Source organism: Electrona antarctica (genome assembly GCF_951216825.1).
Source record: "Electrona antarctica genome assembly, chromosome: 7".
NCBI classification, from domain to species: domain Eukaryota; kingdom Metazoa; phylum Chordata; class Actinopteri; order Myctophiformes; family Myctophidae; genus Electrona; species Electrona antarctica.
The window spans coordinates 35,174,056-35,193,312 of NC_136812.1; the positions used below are offsets into that span (position 1 = coordinate 35,174,056).

Below are 19,257 nucleotides of genomic sequence, written 5' to 3' on the forward strand. Positions count from 1 at the left end.
GGCCTGAGGCCTACCATACCAGGCCTCAGGCCTGAGGCCTACCATACCAGGCCTGAGGCCTACCATACCAGGCCTCAGGCCTACCATACCAGGCCTCAGGCCTGAGGCCTACCATACCAGGCCTCAGGTCTACCATTGTGTGGCACATCTATGCACGGAATATCTATATTCACAGTGAAGGGGGTGTTGTTGAGAAGAACCACACACCCACTCCCTATGCATGATGTCGTTTGGGAAACCCAGCCATTATGTTTCTGCACTGTCAAAAGTATAATGCTACCAATGTAGTTAAATAAAAAATGTGAAAAAATCTCAGGGGGGGGAGATAAATTATATAAAATAAAAAAACGGTAATTTTTCTAGAAATTTCTAGAAAAATATCGTGCAAAATCGTATTGTGAACCTCATATCGTGATACGAATCGTATCGTGAGTTGAGTGAATCGTTACATTCCTAATAAGTAATGATTACAAGTTTATTATTGTATGGCAAATGTAGTTAAACACATTTCCTAAGCTCCACAGCAGTGCTACATCGACTTATAGGCAAGGGCCCGGTTTCCCAAAGGACACCTCTTACAGTACCATGGTGTAAGAGGTATGGTGTTGCACATGCTCAGTTGCCCTCTAGGCCACACATGAAGCCTGTGAACAGACATTCCAGGCCTGAGGCCTGGTATGGTAGGCCTCAGTCCTGAGGCCTGGTATGGTAGGCCTCAGGTCTACCATTCTGAAATTTAATTTAATAATATTTGGACCGCTGGACAGCTGACAGTAGGCTCTCTTCACTCTTAAAAAAATGTAATTCAATTTAATTTCTTTGATGCTGAAGTAGGTCTTAATTTCAAAGTTTTTATATTTAAATGAGATGAAGAAAGTCACCACTCACACCACACATGCGTAAGGTTTTAATACTGCCACATGTCGACAGGTGTGTGTAGGCTAAAGAGGGTTTAGGGAAACGGGTTTGTGTATTCATGCAGGAGGCCTTACGTGCGCAATGAGGACAGGTATGGCTGTGCTCTAGTCTAGGTTGTGTATTTCTATGTTGTTGTGTTTGACAGTGTTTCCCAAAAAAGGACATAGTGTTTGATTGGCAGCCAATTAGGCCGCACACAGGCTTCATGTGCGGCCTAGAGGGCAACTGAGCATGTGCAACACCATACCTCTTACACCATGGTGTAAGAGGTGTCCTTTGGGAAACCGGGCCAAGGGCTATTAAAAAATTATTTTGTCTCATTCGAGAGGGTAATGAGTTGGATTTCATACAGGCCAATTTTGGATTGTTTTGAGCCTTTAAATCAAGGTTTAAGGTAAATTGTTCTTGTAATTTGGTACGTAAGAGTACAATTATTTATTTTGTCCTGTTACTGTTGGCTGTCAAGGCGCAGAACAGTATCATATAGTAAGTATAGAGTATAAACTAAAGAGTCTAATGTGAGCATGGTTCATCACAATATTTGAAGAATAAGCACTAAAATATTTACATACAAAAAATATTTTATGAAACAGAAATGGCCTGGTCTGGTATTCTGGTGAAGGAAGACAGTTCTAAACGTACAGTGGTTGCAGTATGTAATTTGTTGCATGCAAAACAATTTACCTGTTGAGTGAGCATCTATTATATTATCATAGCAAACGAAGGAAATGGTCAAATATTTCTCATAATATGTAGGAACTATATATTTTTGAGTAGTGCTAGCCACTCCTATAGACAGCAATGTGTGTCCCTATGTTGTTGTGTACGTGTCAACGTGTCCGTCCAAGCACGGAAATAGCGCTTGTTACTGTTGCGCAGCCTAACACACACACACACACACACACACACACACACACACACACACACACACACACACACACACACACACACACACACACACACACACACACACACACACACACACACACACACACACACACACACACACACACACACACACACACACACACACACACACACACACACACACACACACACACACACACACACACACACACACACACACACACACACACACACACACACACACGTTTTTTTAAATGATAATAATAACTAAAAAAACTCACCGGATCTGCTGGTCCACAAAATTCCCGGAATGTTTTGGGTGAGTCAGTACCACAAATGTCCAGTGCCATGCAGGGTCCAGAACACAGCTCATTGACCATACTCTGCAGGGAAAGATACAGGAATACAATGAACCACCGTCCCTATTCTGGGTAGTTCATAAAAGGCAAACATTTGGTGAAAAATAGGCAAACATTTGGTGGAAATAAATAGCCAATCTACTTTCATGTAACAATCACAGTAAAATTCCCCAGCAGCCCTGACAATTTGAAATGTGTCCACATTATTATAGCTGCATGAGAATTTGCACACAAAAAAATTTACACAATTATTGATTGAATCCATGCACAGTGACCTTGTACATCATCCATGGACAGAAGGCAAGGTCTGTTGTATGAAGGATAAATGTTCCGTTTCATTATACACGCCACAGAGACAGAAGAAACCACAGCAACAAGATGGACATGACTTCCCCAGACTGGTGACCCTTCTGTTCTGGCTCGCTGCAAAGCCTACACAGACGCACTTCAACGCTTATGACACCTCTCTCTTAAAAGGAGCGAATTAACCCATCAGCAGCTGTGCACACAGATGCTTTATAGTCCCCAGCGCAAGGTTCAGAGCCAGGTTTAACCACTTAACACTGAATTCACACCAGCATAGACTGTCTGAGACAGTCTGTCTCGTTTGATCGCAAAATGGGCTTGTCCGAAGTATGAGTGACAGCCTTGTAGACAAGAGAGCAGTGATCCAGTGAGATCTCTGCTGCTCTGAGCGGTTCAAGGCAGCACAGACAGGGAGGAGAAGACACTTGCTGCTTGTCTCTGGCTAGCGGTTTCGGATGTTATCAGATGATTTAATTGCCTTATCAAGACCATGGACATTTCCTACATATTGACATTGTTGTCAGCCAAAAAGATTTAAGTGGCATTTCTTCCTCTGCCTAGTGGGATTGTGCGTGCATAATTGCATGGAAATTGCACGCTTCAAGGCATTTTGTTCAAAACGGACCAATCCTGCAAACTTTGGAAGGGAATCTTAGCCAATGGGGATGGAATATGGGGATAGTGTATACCAAATCCGGCTGCCTCGGAACGGTCTCTACCTGGTATTCCTAAACGTAACCACAGATAACTATGCCTAAACCTTTAATATTTCTCACCTTAACCTCAGTAAAACGGTGGCAAAACCTTACCCTATTCGTTTGATTGATTGAAGAATTTATTAACAGATTGGAGAACTACAGTACATTTCAAGCACAACTCAATACAAAACTGTTAACTGTGGACAACACCAAAAAGCATTACACTTGTTTACAATAGGGTCCACCATGTTCAATTCATCATAACATTTAGTACAAAACTACAAATATATTTCTAAATAGCCAAAAACAGGAAATCATCATAGAGGAGGTAAAAAGGGAAAAAAATAAACATATACAGTGAGGGGAAAAGGGGTGGGTGGGGGATTCAGATTTTACGGGGGCCAGTTTCAAATTGCAGCCGTCATAGGTGCCCTTTGAGAGCGATTTTGAAGGAGTCAAGGAACTCAGATGTCTTAATGACTGTTGGTAGGCCGTTCCACATTTTGGTGGCATAGGAGCGAAATTAATTTAGTCCCTTGTTTGTGCCGAATCCGGGTTGCACATGGTTTTGTTGAACTCCCTCTGGTGTTGTGGGTGTGGACCTCAACCTTATTCCTTAACTTAACCTCAGTTAAACTATACCTAACCCTAAACTTATTTCTAATCTTATGATATCCTCAGTAAAACATATACAAAAACCGCCCCGACATGTGGTTTGGCGGAAACAAAATGAGGGCAAGGGTGTTTTGGGGTGATCCTTCCAGTTACCACTCCAACCAGTGCAGAATTGGTCTCTCATTCTCAGAGTTACAAATGGCTAAAATGGCACAGGGGATTTGACTGTGTGCAGGTGCCATTCTTGAACATAATACGGTAAATTAAGGTCATACTCACAGGGTACTCCGTTACAACCCCTTTGTAAACTTCATAGAATTCTTCTGCATTGGCCTGGTCAATATTGAACTGTGGAGAGAAGATTTCAACCTGTCAATACTCAGTATAACTGCATTTCCTCAAATTAACAAAAGATAATATTAAATTAACAAACAAAAAAAGAAAATATGTTGTCAAATCGCAGAATGTATCACAGATGACCCTACTGTTCCAGAAATGTCACCTGAAATTAACGAGAATGACATGACAAGGAGAGCTCTTTTAATTAAACAGTTTGTGTAAGTTATTTGGGTCGGATTGGATTTGTGATCATGCAGTAGCTTCATCCACAACAGGCCATCTCTGTTCACATAAAATGGCTATGAGAATACTAATATTATTAGCTGATTTATTACTAATTAACAAGCAAGATTACACATTTTGAGACAAAGCTCACAAGAGCCTAGTTATTTCACTCCTAATAAATAACATACAATGCTCTGTGTGAGATTGAGAGGGGGAGAGAGAGAGAAAAAGATTGATTAATTTTTGTCCCACGGCCAACAGTGAGCACCATTTCCGATGGGGCTACATGAATAGGCATATTGGGCAACAGAGAGCAGCAGCACACACATTTGTGAGTGTTAAAGGTCACTGTGATCAGGCAGTGTGTGGCGAGTTCAATGAGGTCACATCAGCCGTTATGCCCTTAGGTCACATGCGTAGAACTACATTAGATGGGGTTATGGGTGAAAGCAGGCAAAAGGCACATTTCTCCTATAATTATCCCATTATTCCTTTATCAAACATGTATGACTCAGATGTTACCCCAACATAGCTTTTAGCATTAGGTCACTCATAAAAAAAACATTAGTTCATATCTCACCATCTGAAGGGCGGAGATCTCAAATCCAGCTGCAGATATGGAGTTAAGTATCTTCCCAGCCAGGCCTGAAAGCAAATGAACCAAATTAATTACAAAAAATAAATAAATGAGTATTCCCCAAAATAGGGAAAATAGCAGATTAAAAGATCAAAACACGCTGCAATAAGTTGTGACTTATTACTATCACCTCTCAATTTATTCCAACGCATGGCTAACATACATAGTGTTAATGAAAAAGGTTAAAAAACACGGCTCCTCACAGGTTAAAATGAAGTTTGAAGTTGCAATGGGTTTATGTATTAAGGGGGTGTGTCTGATTACATTTATATCAAATATCTAAATACTGAATCAAGCAACTTTAAAAACGGTCTGGGGCGCTCACAAAAGCCTGAGTAGACATTTAAACGACTCAAAACTAAATACATTTGGTTTTGAAATAAGTTTGAAATTGAAATATCCCATTAAATAGGCACTGTAGGCCAAGATCCATTACTTTCACAGACTCAACAATGGGTTTCACACAATACTAATAACAATGCACCTGGGGATGTAAACCACACCACCATCCACCAACCAATCTATCCATTTGAGATTTTGTCATTTTAAACTAAACTGATCTCGTCTTATCTTCAGGGCAGCCTACTGGAGATTAGCACTAAGTGTCAAGAAAACCCCACCACGCATTCTTGAGTTTGACCGTGATTGTAACCTTGACCTCAACCCAAACGTTTATCGTCTCCTCTGAGCAAACTACTGATAACTCCCATCAAGTTTCAGGACAATCTGCACATTTTTGTTTGAGTTATTTTGTTCATAGAAAGCCGTGATTACAGTATCAAATCAAATCAAATCAAACTTTATTTGTATAGCACCTTTACAACAGCCAAAGCTGACCAAAGTGCTGAACAGAGTGAAAACAAGACAGTAGAGCATAGCAATATAAAACAGTATGAACACGATAGTCTCTAAACGCCTACTGGTTTATATGTTAACGTTTTTTTTATTACAGTATAGCAGTTGCCTGTAAAGACTTTGATCAGTGTCGGCTATTTCGTGGAGGCATTCTCAGACTGCCCTTGAACGTCTCCTTTGAACAAAGTACAATGAGATTACCTTACTAACGTAGAGGATACATTGTCCCTGTACAGGGTGTCAAGGTTAGTCTTTTGTAGGTATACAAAATCAACAGAGTGTGTCAGCCTCCTAAGCTCTGACAACTGACAAGATTTGTACACACACAAATCTTGTCAGTTAAAGGGATATTTCACTTATTTCAAAAAGTAAATGAAAAAACAAGGCCCCCTCATGTATTAGTAATACTTTTTGATAAGGTCAAACGTACTTGGACAGAAGAGATCTGTAGCAAACCAAAATGACGTAGATATAGGGAAATCAAACATGACTATTATACTGAAAACTATGTTTTATTTAATCTGCCAAAGAAAAAAAGATCACTTTGTGCCCAGATTAGAGGAGGTATATTGCCACTTTATATTTGAAACAGGTCGTTATGTTGGGCTAGATGAAGAAGATCGAATCTGCCAAATGTGTGATCTCAATGAAATAGAGAATGAGTACCATTTTGTGTTGTATTGTCCTTTTTAAGGTGTGGTTAGAGAAGCGTTAATATGATGGATATGAATGATGCATAACTTATTAACCATTTATTTGAAAAAGACGTATTTAAATTGGCAAATTATCTAGAGAAAGCCTGGGACCTGAGGAAAAAGGCCATGTACCGCCAGTAAGGGATATGTATGCTAGTTACTGTGTTTTGTTTTGATTTGTTGTATTTGTATTTATGTTGTATGTGATCAGTAAAGAACTAAGTGTATAACGGTTTATTGTAACTTGTGTGAAAAGGTGTCATATAATCCAATGAGGGATGGGCCACAAGGTGGCATGACACTTAAATCTCTCATACCTGACTAATCTGTCATTGTAACAATGTACTACCTATGTCTGGGTTAGTCCCGACTCCCGAGTTACCGCATGTCCTCTGTGACCTTCCCCCCAAGGCTGCACCCATCTGCCCGCTAGGACGTGGAACAGTCGCCACAGCTCCCAAAAGCAGCTGGTACTGTTGCTAGGCGATGCGGCTCTGGGTGCCTGGCAACAGATGTTTCTCTATTCCAGTCATGACTGGGTGCAATTTCAGTCATGACTCCTCCTGTGATCGGCTATGCATTCAGGATGGCCGCGGCTAGAGACACAATTAACGCTAGGGGCAAATCAAAGCGATATTTTCTCTACAACGCCCTTCATCCCAATTGATGGACACAGTTTGTGTTTGTTAATTAACTGGGCCTTTCAGACTGGTGTACTGATGACTCAGACCAAATGTGTCTTGACAGATGACAGTGAAATGAAGTACTAATTAGAACTAACATTAAACGAGACATCTTCACTTAGAGTACTTTCAATTTCAATGAGACACTGACACCAGTGACGGAAGTAATTAAGAAATAACTGACATCTTTCCTGTAACCCCATTCAATAATAAGTGCTGTAAAAGGTGCTACACTGTTACCTTTGTAAACAGATTAAGGATAAGGGAAGTAAGGGTCCATCATATGATGACAAAATAATGGCTAATCAAGTCCATATCTTGAGAGGAGAGCCTTGTCAGAACTCAGAAGTAAATGCCTATAAATTGAATTAACACTCCCCCCCCCCCCCATTCACGAGTTACACAAGTCAATTGATGTAGAAAAGCTTCCCTCCCAATAACGAGTTACATGCGTTACGTTTTCATTGTTTAATTCGCGTTTTTAATACGTTTTAAGACTGCCCGAAAATTTAATTAAAAATGTATTTATTTATTAAATTAAACCCTGTACACTCAAGACACTGCCCCCGCTGCCACCCTTAGATCTCCATATATGGAGCTGACCTGTTCTGACATTCCATATGTTGATCGGACCTCATCAAACCCTGTACACTCAAGACACACTCCATATATGGGCAGTACAGAATTCATTCCATATGTTGATCTGACGCCCCATGCCAAAGCGCCAGCGCTCGCACAGCAAGCAACTGTTCCGACATTCCAGATGTTGATCCTATCCCACCCGTCCTTCCTCTTCGATGTCTCCCGTTTGACTTATAGGCTACCTGTCCATTCAAACGGGCCCGCCCCAAAGTTATCAGACCCTTAGATCTCCATATATGGAGCTGACCTGTTCTGACATTCCATATGTTGATATGACCTCATCAAACCCTGTACACTCCAAGACACGCTCCAGCTCCAGTACAGAATTCATTCCATGTTGATCTGACCCCCCCATGCCAAAGCGCCAGCGCTCGCCCAGCAGTCTGCCGTCACCCAGGCGGATGCGTGCACGCGACCTCAGGGCGTCTTACTGGTGGATAATACCTATAAAATATAACTCTGTATCAGAGTGGCTTATTAGCATGAAATAATAAATAATTAATTATTAGTCACTCCTGTAGTTTATTCCATAGATAGACCATTCACTGCATTTGTATCTGTATCAGATAGTTCATAAAGCCAACATAGAATTGGCTTTATGAATTGGCCACTTATACTGTAGTGTACTTAAATGTTTTTTTATCGGTCCTGCTAGCACTTTATGATAAAAAGAACACATTTACTTAGATTGTGATGGCATTGCTCTATGCCTTGATAGTAGTTACTAGTTAACCATATCTTTTCGACCTGGGTTCCCTAAGGGTCGATACTCCTACTACTTATATATATAGTAGTAGGAGTATCTGCCAAAATAGCTCAAGCTCACGTGTTGTTGTGAGCTGGTGAGCGGCTATCTTCCCAGATTGAGTGTCCCAGAATGAGGACGCTAGGGTTGATTTGGTTAAGTTGTTACTGGAAATGACTCACTGATGAAAATAGAGCATGTCCATACTTTGGATAGCTTTACTAATGGACCTGCAACTATTAGATTACACTGAAACAATTGGATGACATTAGTAAACCATAATCTCATAACTACCATTAGCAGGATGGATGTCTCCTAGGATCTCTAATGACTATTGACTTCCTCATTAGGGATGGAACTCACGCGATACCCGAACAAAGTCAATAACAAATGTATTGAGATATCAATAAGCTTTTGTATTAGTTATATATAGAGACTGCCACTCCAGAGTGGGGCTCTTCAGCCGCCGCTGCAAGAAAACCTGACCACTCAGGCGAAATCCATCTGTCCACTGACGGATGGATGCCTATGATGATGATGGTCAGCCACAAACTCACAGTTGGTTGTGTCACTCACAACTGGCAACTGTCGCCTCACGTCTTCCTTCAAAATAATAGAAAAAGCTCAATAGTGATATCGATAAAAGCCTGGCTCGATAATCCGGCTCAATATGGTGCTCAACTGCTCATTATCAATAACAAATTAACGAGCTCCATCCACAGAGTTATAAAGGATAGAGAGCGGACCAGGAGCGACAGCCCCCCCCCCCCCCCCCCTCAGTGGCGTTTGAAGCAACCGGAAGAACGCTCTACTTCCGCATTTGACAACCAATAGTTGGTGGTCAAATGCAGAAGTGCAAACGAGCGCTTAATCTTAAACCCCAGCTGCACAGGGTTTCCTCTTGCTAAATGCCCGCCTGCAGATCCAGCTTTGACTCGGTGGCTTCAACGTTGGCCAGCCGTTCCTGGGGGCTTGGCTCCATCCCTATTCCTCATAGCTGCTTACAACCTGTTGGCTGTTAACAGATATTGCTGAATTCACAATGTGCACGAGCACGCACGCACGCACGCACACACACAAACCGAATGTCATCTCAGTTCCCAATCTGCTCTAGAATTTATCTTGGCAGTGAGTTGTTGCTATGAGAAAGTGAGACAGTTGCACAATACCGTGCCGGTGTGTGTGTGTGTGCATGAAAAACAGACACATCCATGGAGACTCAAAAGTAAACAAAGTGCAGATCGGATGCCTTTTCCACAGGCGAACACACCACAGCAGCCACAAGCCTGACGAAGACACGCACCAGTGTCACCCAAAACCTACTATGTAGAGGAGACCCATCCAGAAACAAATGAACCACAAAAACACCAGATGAAACTAGAAAAAGTGCCCTTCTGGGCACAGGTCTCCACCAGGAGGATAGGATTGTGTGTGATGTTTGGCAAAATGTTTAGGAGTAATATAAACATGTTTGTGTGTGTGTGTGGTACTCCTGAAAACTTTAGAAGCCAATCGTAGGCAATCAGGATGGATAATTATGAGAAATCAAACAAATCACATGATCACATGACTATGGAGAGCATGTGTACCGATTTGCGTGAAATTTGGATAAAATCTGAAGGAGTAATATTAGAAAATGTGTTTTACATATGTCGGCCTCCTGGTGGCGCTATAAAGAGCAGATGTGAAAAATTCCAGGCAAAGGTTTTTCCTTGGCCTCTAGGGAGTGTGCATACATGGTTTTACACAGATCGGTGCAGTTATAGGTAAAACACAAATCGGCCAGTTATAGCGCCACCATGAGGCTGAGTTGAAAATATTCAAGTGGTATTTCTTCCTCGACCTAGTGGGAATGTGCGTGCAAAATTTCACGGAAATCACACCATGTGTTCATGATTTGCAGCATTTTGTTTGAAACGGAGCACTCCTTTGGAAGCCAATCTTAGCCAATCAGGATGGAGTCTGAAAAATCTGAAAGACCCGTTTCGTTGAATGGCTCTAGAGAGACTGTGTACAAATTTGCATAATGTTTGGACAAAATCTGTAGGTGTACTGTCAAAACTGTCAAAATTTGTTTTGCACAAAGCGGCCTCCTGGTGGCGCTATAACAGGCCAATGTGAAAACTTTGGGGCAGAGGTTCAGCTCTGGCATTCAGGGAGTGTGTGTGCAGAGTATGGCTGCGATCAAGCCAACGGTGCCAGAGATTAGCTGTTCACAGACGGACACACGGACGGACACACGGACGGACGGACGGACGGACACACGGACGGACGGACGGACGGACACACGGACGGAGTGCAAAACATACTCTCTCCCCATGCCTTCGGCCTGGTGGAGACAATGAAGGGGATTCTCTACATAGAATCCATGACAACTTTAGGGGAGCTCTGTCGAGTCAGAGCTGCTGGAATTAACTGGGTCCCTCCACACAGTCACCACTTTGGAGAGTCTCCTCCAGCTTTGTCCGGATAACCGAACATTTCACAGGTCAGAGCCCGGATGGCATGCACACCGTGCACGGGGATCAGAGCAGGGATTTGGAAAAATCCAAAAGCAAGGTTGGTTTACAATGCAGTGGCTTTGTGTGACGCAAACTCATTAACAGGCATCGAGAAGAAGGGGGTGCTGGGTGTTATGTAAGAGCTACGGCTGAGCAGACGTTCTTATACAACAACTATCTGGCTTGTGGGACTTGTACATATGCATGTATTGGAGTAATTAACCAACGTGTGTGGTGCTGGAATGGCTGGGCAATACACCAATATTATATAAATATCGTGAAATGAGACTAGATATCGTCTGGGATTTGGGTTATCTTTATATTGTGATATGACATACATGTTGTCTCTTTATGGCTTTAAATAATTTGAGACCTATTTTATAATTTTTTCATAGTGAAAATAACCCATCTACAAGCTCGCATCACGTCACAGAGTACATCACATGTTTGTAGATCTGCTATTTTAGCTAGTTTTGAATATTTTTGAAAAAGTTATATCATCACAATATGACATTATCGTGTTGATAATTGATTTTGTCCATATCACCCAGCTCTTGTCCAAATTGATCATGGGCTGGTGTTGTGAGAAGATGTAACATCAATACGTTTTGAAGAGACGACTAAGAATATGTTCCATACGGTACCTTCTGATATGGCGTGTGGTTTAATGATGCAGCACGTGCAGTCTGTAAAGTTGGCTGTATTTGAGAGGCCGTGACCCGTAGTGGATGGAAAGAAAAACTCAAGTTCCTAAAAAAAAAAGAAACAAAAAAAAAACAATAACAGTGAATGCATATTATATACATCTTTGTAAATGTGAGCTGTGCAGAAGGAGGGCATGTGTCGAAAACATTCTAAAAGTGATTTATACCATGCCAAATGTCATGCACCGAAACAAGGAAATCTGCATATGCTATTTCCGGTGCATGACATGATGCGTGTCTGAGTATAAATCAGGCATTAATATAACATGCTAGCATGTCTCACTCTTGCTGCTGCAGTGACCGAGTCAGAGCCGTGTGCCGCGTTTTGGACACCATCTGCTCCGAACTGAGCACGGATGCTCTCCTGAGCTTCCCCCCGCGCGGTAGACGATTCGGTTGGTCCCAGCAGCCTCCTCCAGACTGATATGGCCTCCTCGCCCATGAGTTCCATGGCAACCACCGGGCCCGAGGACACATGCTGCACCAGGTTACTGCAAAATTCGTCACCCAGTGAATAACAATTTTATTCAGATGCAACTCTCACAGACACACACGCACGCACGCACGCACGCACGCACGCACGCACGCACGCACGCACGCACGCACACATGCACACACTGTTTCAGCTACTATGTCACATCTGGTCAAACGTCAGGGCAATGTCACTGGGAGGACTATCAGAGGTTACGCTAATGATGAAACCTCCTCTGCTAGCTCCCACCAGCTCCTGCCTGGTAAATCATTCACACAGGAACTCACTTGAAGAAAGGCTTTGACTGGTGTTCCATATAAAAGTCTGCTGCTTGCCCCCTGTAAGGGAAACCATAAACTTGGGGTTAATGAGTGTCCAAGACAGATCAGATATTCAATGTTAACTCTAAGGAATAGCCCCACAACTGTGGGAGGGATGCATAGATCCTCGTTAGTATCAACAAGCCATGGTCATTGGTATTCACTAGTTATACTTGACATTTTTGGCAGGTGCGAATTGCTAGAAAGGTGAACAAAAGATACTAATTACCTGGTATACATTGTAACTTTGTTCATTTGTAACTTCACTAGTCTATGTAACCTTCTACAGGAACATTTCATTTTTAATGTTGTTTATATTTTCTCCCAATTTAGTCCGTATGCCAATTCCCATGTTTTTCCCCATGAAATATGTCCCCGTCAGTGCTGACCCCTTCTGGATGGCCTTGGAGACGGTGTCAGACAACCAGGAATCTACTACGATAAGTGACATCACCATTCACCAGTCACTTCTTTTCAGGCATGGAAAAGAACACACAATTCCTTGCAGGCGCCCCCACCAACCCATGGACCATATTCACACGGCAGCCATGTTGGACTTTATTAACTTAATGGCCGGCGTGTGAATATGATCAATAGGAGTGCCTAGTGCAGCGACAATGATCACCCTCCCTGCCCGGCTTCCCTGTGAACATGGCCAAAGTGTGATTCTAAGTCCAGTCTCCACAGTGGTGGGCAGAACTTCCACCCTGTACCACTCGGATGCCCCTACAAGAACATGAATGTACATTGTGGTATGGGGAACAGTTGTCTTTGTGCATCTGTGTGTGTGTGTGTACTTATCCTGCCTCAGGCAGTTCGCAATCTATTACATCTTTAGAATGATTCCGATTTGTAATTATGTTTAAAGGAGTTGCCTTCAAAACCATGTTATCATCAACTGATTGATCCTATGCACATCTGAACCACAACGAAAATGTGTCCAGGCGTCACCAATCAGCAGAATTTCTCATAATGGATTACACCTGTCAAGCCAGTAGTCTGTCTCTGCAAAAGGGAGCGAGGGTGCTTGGAAGACACGGCAAGGCAAAGCATCCACGACAGAAACGTATCTGTGCCTTTTCCATAAATGCCATGAATGTCTGGTCCCTGAAGGTATTCCCTCCAGGGACTGGTGGTGGACAGGAAATTGACCATGCATTATGCAGCCTTGCTCTCATGAGGTGATTTGTTTTCATGTCCAAAGGCAGAGAAACCGTCTTCACAGTTGCTCAGCTCACTCAGGTACTGGTATCAAAATAAAGTCTGCAAAAGGGAGCTACAGTGTATGATTTGTCATTTGAAGTGCAGCACCTGCCCTTAAATGGTATGCGGATGTGCCCGACCTCTGTTGTTCCTCTAATGTTAATGACCAACGTGCACAGGGAACAACCACATCCACACACAAACAGCCCTGGGAGTGTTGTTTGTGTGTGTGTGTGTGTGTGTGTGTGTGTGTGTGTGTGTGAATTCATATAATATATATTTTTGTGTAACTATATGAATACTATATGAAATTTACACAGATGCATTTTCGGATTGTTTATTCGCCGCGCTCCCGGTGTGTAAAGACCTTACACTGCAGCCCTTTTCTCCTTTAACCTGTGCTGGCATTGCACCTCTGGTCACATGAGTATTTGGCATGAAATAAATACACTGAAAGGTGTGCTTGTACCCAAGTCTCCTATCTGCAACAGAATAGCAATGACACTAGCCGCTACATCAACATCTGACCAGGACAGGACAGAGGACACATCATCTTTTTATGTTATCATCGTTGTTTGCTATAAAATAATCTTCCCTGTGGCAAATCCACATCCCATGTATAATTGATGTGATGGCCCACAAAGAAGAAAGCTGTATCGATTCGTCTGCCCCCGATGCCACCGGAAGAAACGTAAAAACTCAATTATACTGGTAATCGGATCTGCTTGTTTACATTTTGCTCCAACATTTATCTTCATTGTCAAGAAAAGTGGTAGTACGATGGGCATCTGTGCTACAGAAACATGACAATGAAATGTGCCTGTGTCTGTGTGTGTGTATGAGGGCCTTATGTCTCACCTCAGATACTACCGTATGTCTAAATCATTTGTTTGTTTCTTATTGATTGATCTCCCTCTTCCCCCTGGCCCCTTCTACTTTGTCCCTTTCTTTTTTATGGAAATAACAAAACGATGGAAATTGCACAAACACTAATTACACTAATATAGGGCCTATACCCATCTCTTTGCCTAAAATAGCATAGGGTGAAAAAAGGACAGGACCAAGTACAGACCCATGGGTGTAAGGGGTCCAGCTTTAACAGGAATGGATATAATATAATTTCATGGCAGGATGCTCTTGTTCCTACATTTCCTCTTCTGCTTGAAGACCAAATGTAGGTAATTAGTGAAATTCCAGTGCCTTCTGCCCATTGGCATGCCATATGTTCCGGACATGAGGAAGCTGCACTGTCTGCCTGCAAATGGGAGAGCTCCGGCACCGGGAAGCCTTGAAATACCTCCCTCTTCTGGACATACAATTCAGTCTGATATATTCATTATGTCTGTTAATGACAGTTACAGGGAATTGCTGGCCAGGGAGGGACTCAAATACAAACATGCATGGACGCACACACGCACCCCAACCAGGCTTACCCAGTCAGCCTGACCATTTTGGCTTTGGTCACGATCAAGTTCGCGGCATATATCATCTCAAGGATGTTTCCCATCTTGGCAACTGCATCCGGTTTGAGCATAGCGAGAGTTCTGGGGTGAGAAATTATAGGCAGAGGAGATGAGAACATACACAACGGAAGAAAAAGGAAACTAAGACTGACGAAAACCTGTGACACTGTGAAGGGATTGTCATGGCTGAGTGTAAGCAGGCTGCAGACAGACAGAGGTGCTTGTTATTCACGGCAGAGGCCTGTGGAGCTACATCATCAGTGATCAGACAACAAATTACTGGCTCCGGGGATTAACAGACAGCTAGCCAGCGAGTGTAAACTACACGTTAAACTACACTGTAAAATCCTGAGTTACTTTGGAACCAAATTTGTACATGCCCACCCCTGATGTACACAGTAACATTTTGTAACTTTAAGAAGAGTGTACAACAACGTCTTTTTGATCTACCGGGTGATAAACCTGGGATATTGAGGTGATGATGGAAAACAACCATTATTAACCATACCTATTATACTCAAACTTTATCATATCTTTATTATATATTAAATGATTAATAAATCATAGTTTGTTATATTATTAAGATTATTATTAGATTATACTGCACTTTTTCTTCTCCGCTTCAATTGATCACTGCCTTTGGTGACTGAATTTCCCTTGTGGGATCAATAAAGGTCTTATCTTTCTTTCTCGTATTGCTAAATTTTAGTTGACAAATATTACATGATTACCAGACAATCCTCAGATCATTACCATTTGTATAATCTCTGAAATGAAAACCAAAATGAGTTTTCAAATTATATTAACTGAAGCGACGTTACCCCAAGTTATAACAACAAAGTTTACTCAATGGGGTAATTTACAGGGACACATAGAACAGTATAAATGGAGATGAGACTAAATTAGAACGCAATTATTTGAACCTATATGCAGCAGGAATTATAACACTGATGTTTTTTTTTTAAATCAACCAAATAATGTCAGAATGGGGATTGGATTTGTCACTGTTAAATATAGGGCATGTAATTTGAAAGGATTACAATTATCAGATGCATTTTGGTTACATTTGCACACACAGAGTTAAATAACACTAAGGATTTCACAGTGTATGTGGACACAACCAACAGAATCATACCTTTCTTTTTTGCTGCCAAATTTGTTTGTTGTATATTGGTCTCCATATCCAATCAGACTGAGCTGCCGTGAGAACACATTCACCCGATTCCCAACAAACAGATCCTCCTGGCGTAGGTCATCATATTTGGTCCTTTTCAAAAAGATCCGCTGGTTTTTCACGTCGAACTGTGAATCAAACAGGCACATCCCTAGTAAGACTACATTAGAAGCTAACCTGAAGAGCTGGAAGTCTGATAAGACTGAAAGCTCAAAACAAAGTGAAATATTTAATTCCATCCATTTATCAGCTATAGTGGCAAATACCTGCAATTTTGAAATACATACTCACTCTCATATTTATTGTTGTTGATTTTACAATGGAAAATAAAATTACCTATTTGCACACTTAAGGTGTGACCCTTATTATGCTGGTAAACAGATCAGGACGTATGCAAAGCCGTGCCGTAGAGTAGACTATACAGTTATGTATGAGTTGCGTCAGAACTAACATTACAGCTGAGCGTAATAACGATTCAATTAAAACCTGTCGCTGATACTAAGTAGGCTAAGGCTGCTGTATGAGTTTATCCACAATTGAATTGCAGATTGGCTGGTGCTTTAATGTCATCATTCAATCCTATCAGTTTTATGCTTGGGAGGGGATTATCAACGCACCACTATAGGGAAGACAAAAACTAACTAAGCATTTTCTGTATAGTGTTTTTATCTGTCACTGGCTTGCTGCTCACTTTTGTTTCTTTTTTCATGCAGCTTTGATTTGCTCAGGTTGAACAGAGAAAAAGAGAGATTTCCCTTACTGACGGCGTCTGCCACTGATTGAACATTCACAATCAGGTGATCGGCCATTGGTAGCGGCCAACGACCACTAACAACTACAGGCGAATGTTGGCCACAAACGCTCAATGGCAGATTTTCGCCTCAAAAACTGCTTTTGTGTGTTAGGCCACTTAAAGGACAGAGGGTATTGTTTTGTTTCCTTTGTAAAATGTAAGCCTGTAAAGCCCTTTGACACTTTAATTGTGATTAAGGGCTATGCAAATAAACAAGACTCGACTATTGGTTCAATGTTCCACACCTTAATATAACTGACCACTTGGGATGGAATGTGATGTCCCGAGAACTTTGCCTGGTCATTCTAATCAGCCACACATCATATTAGCTTTATAGGGTTTCAAAATCCTTACCATTTCCACTGAGCAATCTTTGGGGTAGTACAGAAGTTGGTAACGACGCAAGAGAGATGCACTGGGGTCAAACCACTCAGCAAGAAAAGCATAGCGTTCCGCCTGTGAGAAATATTCAGTGATAGAAGAAGTACTCACATGTTATCAATACTGCAATATAATGAATTGCATTTTTATAGCGCTTTTCCAAGTGCTCAAAGCGCTTTACAATGGTTCATTCATACATTGGGAGGTGAAGCGGCGAACAGTCGACGCCAGCGTCCTCACTTCCCACATTCACACACCAATGGTGGCAAGCTCACACCAACCGACTCATTGGAGGAAATGTAGGGTTCAGTGTCTTGCCCAAGGACACTTCGACATGTGGACAGGAGTAGCCGGGATTCGAACCGCCGACCCAGGGATCATTGGACGACCTGCTCTACCTCCTGAGCCACAGCCGCCACTTTGTTATGTTACAAGTAGATGTGCTGTATTCAAAATGTACAAAATGATTGGCATCAAAATATACTTAAAAGTTCAAAAAGTTAAAGTGCATTTCACAAGTTCGAAATCTATACAATTTTTTTTTTAAACACAATGCTCACAATCTGTCGCATCGAACTTGTAGATCGGCTATTTTCAAATGGCCGAAATATATATATATATATATATATATATATATATACGGCTGAAGCCATTAGTGTGTTAAGTAACTAAAGTTGTGTATAGTGGAGTAAAAAGTACAATGTTTTCCTCTGAGATATAGTAGTATAAGTATAGAAAATTGTAAAAACTGTAGAAGTAAAAAATACCTCAACATTGCACTTCTGTGAATGTTGACTTGATTCTACTCTACTCATATTTGCCATTGAAAGGAGAAATTAGGTCAAATGTCCGCCAAATATGACTGATATATGATATGATATATATATTTTTAATTTAAACTTTTCACTGATAATGAAATGCCCAAAATATGGATCTATTGTTAATCAATTATTTTATTAACTTTCTATTCTTTTTTTGTAATTATATTTATTAGCTTGATTAACTGTTGCACCCCTAAGTGGATTCTCAAAAAAATGCAAGATGTTAGCTCTGATCCATAGCCCTAATGCTTTGATTATGCCCTTAATGCAGGGCAGAATCAAAGCATGAAGGCTATGGACCAGAGCTAGCAAGATGTCAACCCTTTTTAGATGAAAGTTGAAAACTGTCCAGGGAAGCCTCATCATTCACAAATTCTGTTCAGCTCCCTAATGTCTAGCTCTGTAGCTCATAATTTCTAACAGAACAATGTTAATACTAATAGTAGCCTATATGCTGATAAATATAAATATTAAAAATAAAATGTCAAGGAATGATTAGCTAGCGCCTAGCTGGGCTAAGGTTAGCTCTATTATTAGCAGACGTATGTTCCAGAGGTTTCAGAAGAAGCCTCTGCAAGCGTTACATTGTAACGGTTAAACAACAATAATATAACATGTGCACTGAAAGGAATGCTTGAAGTAATCTTCAAACAAACTTACCATTTATGGAAAATAGTACTCGATAACTTGATGGCACCTGTGTTTTGCTATTGCTGCTACTACAGCTAACCTGTCACCATAGCAACGATGGTGCGTTAACTTAAACGCCGTTAAGGGGAGATCGTTTATTCCACATAGAATTTGGTAATATTGTAACCAGTTTCTACAGTTAACTAAATGC

At 41.4% G+C, this 19,257-nt stretch overlaps 1 protein-coding gene across 2 annotated transcripts in view; it reads right to left on the minus strand.

Moving 5' to 3' along the window:
* Positions 1–19,257, minus strand: part of nme7 (NME/NM23 family member 7) — a 28,745-nt gene that overhangs the window by 8,732 nt on the left and 756 nt on the right. Inside the window, exons 1-10 of one of the 2 annotated variants that reach the window (XM_079506193.1) lie at positions 19,077–19,186; positions 17,569–17,670; positions 16,383–16,549; positions 15,218–15,328; positions 12,549–12,599; positions 12,073–12,280; positions 11,730–11,835; positions 4,908–4,972; positions 4,043–4,111; positions 2,067–2,168 (exon numbers count right to left, since the gene is read on the minus strand). In XM_079506193.1, the coding sequence (XP_079362319.1) occupies positions 2,067–2,168; positions 4,043–4,111; positions 4,908–4,972; positions 11,730–11,835; positions 12,073–12,280; positions 12,549–12,599; positions 15,218–15,328; positions 16,383–16,549; positions 17,569–17,670; positions 19,077–19,079 (984 nt within the window). In that variant the 5' untranslated portion in view covers positions 19,080–19,186. Of the gene's footprint in view, positions 1–2,066; positions 2,169–4,042; positions 4,112–4,907; positions 4,973–11,729; positions 11,836–12,072; positions 12,281–12,548; positions 12,600–15,217; positions 15,329–16,382; positions 16,550–17,568; positions 17,671–19,076; positions 19,187–19,257 lie in introns of those variants that run through there. The other variant, XM_079506192.1, reaches the window with a different exon arrangement.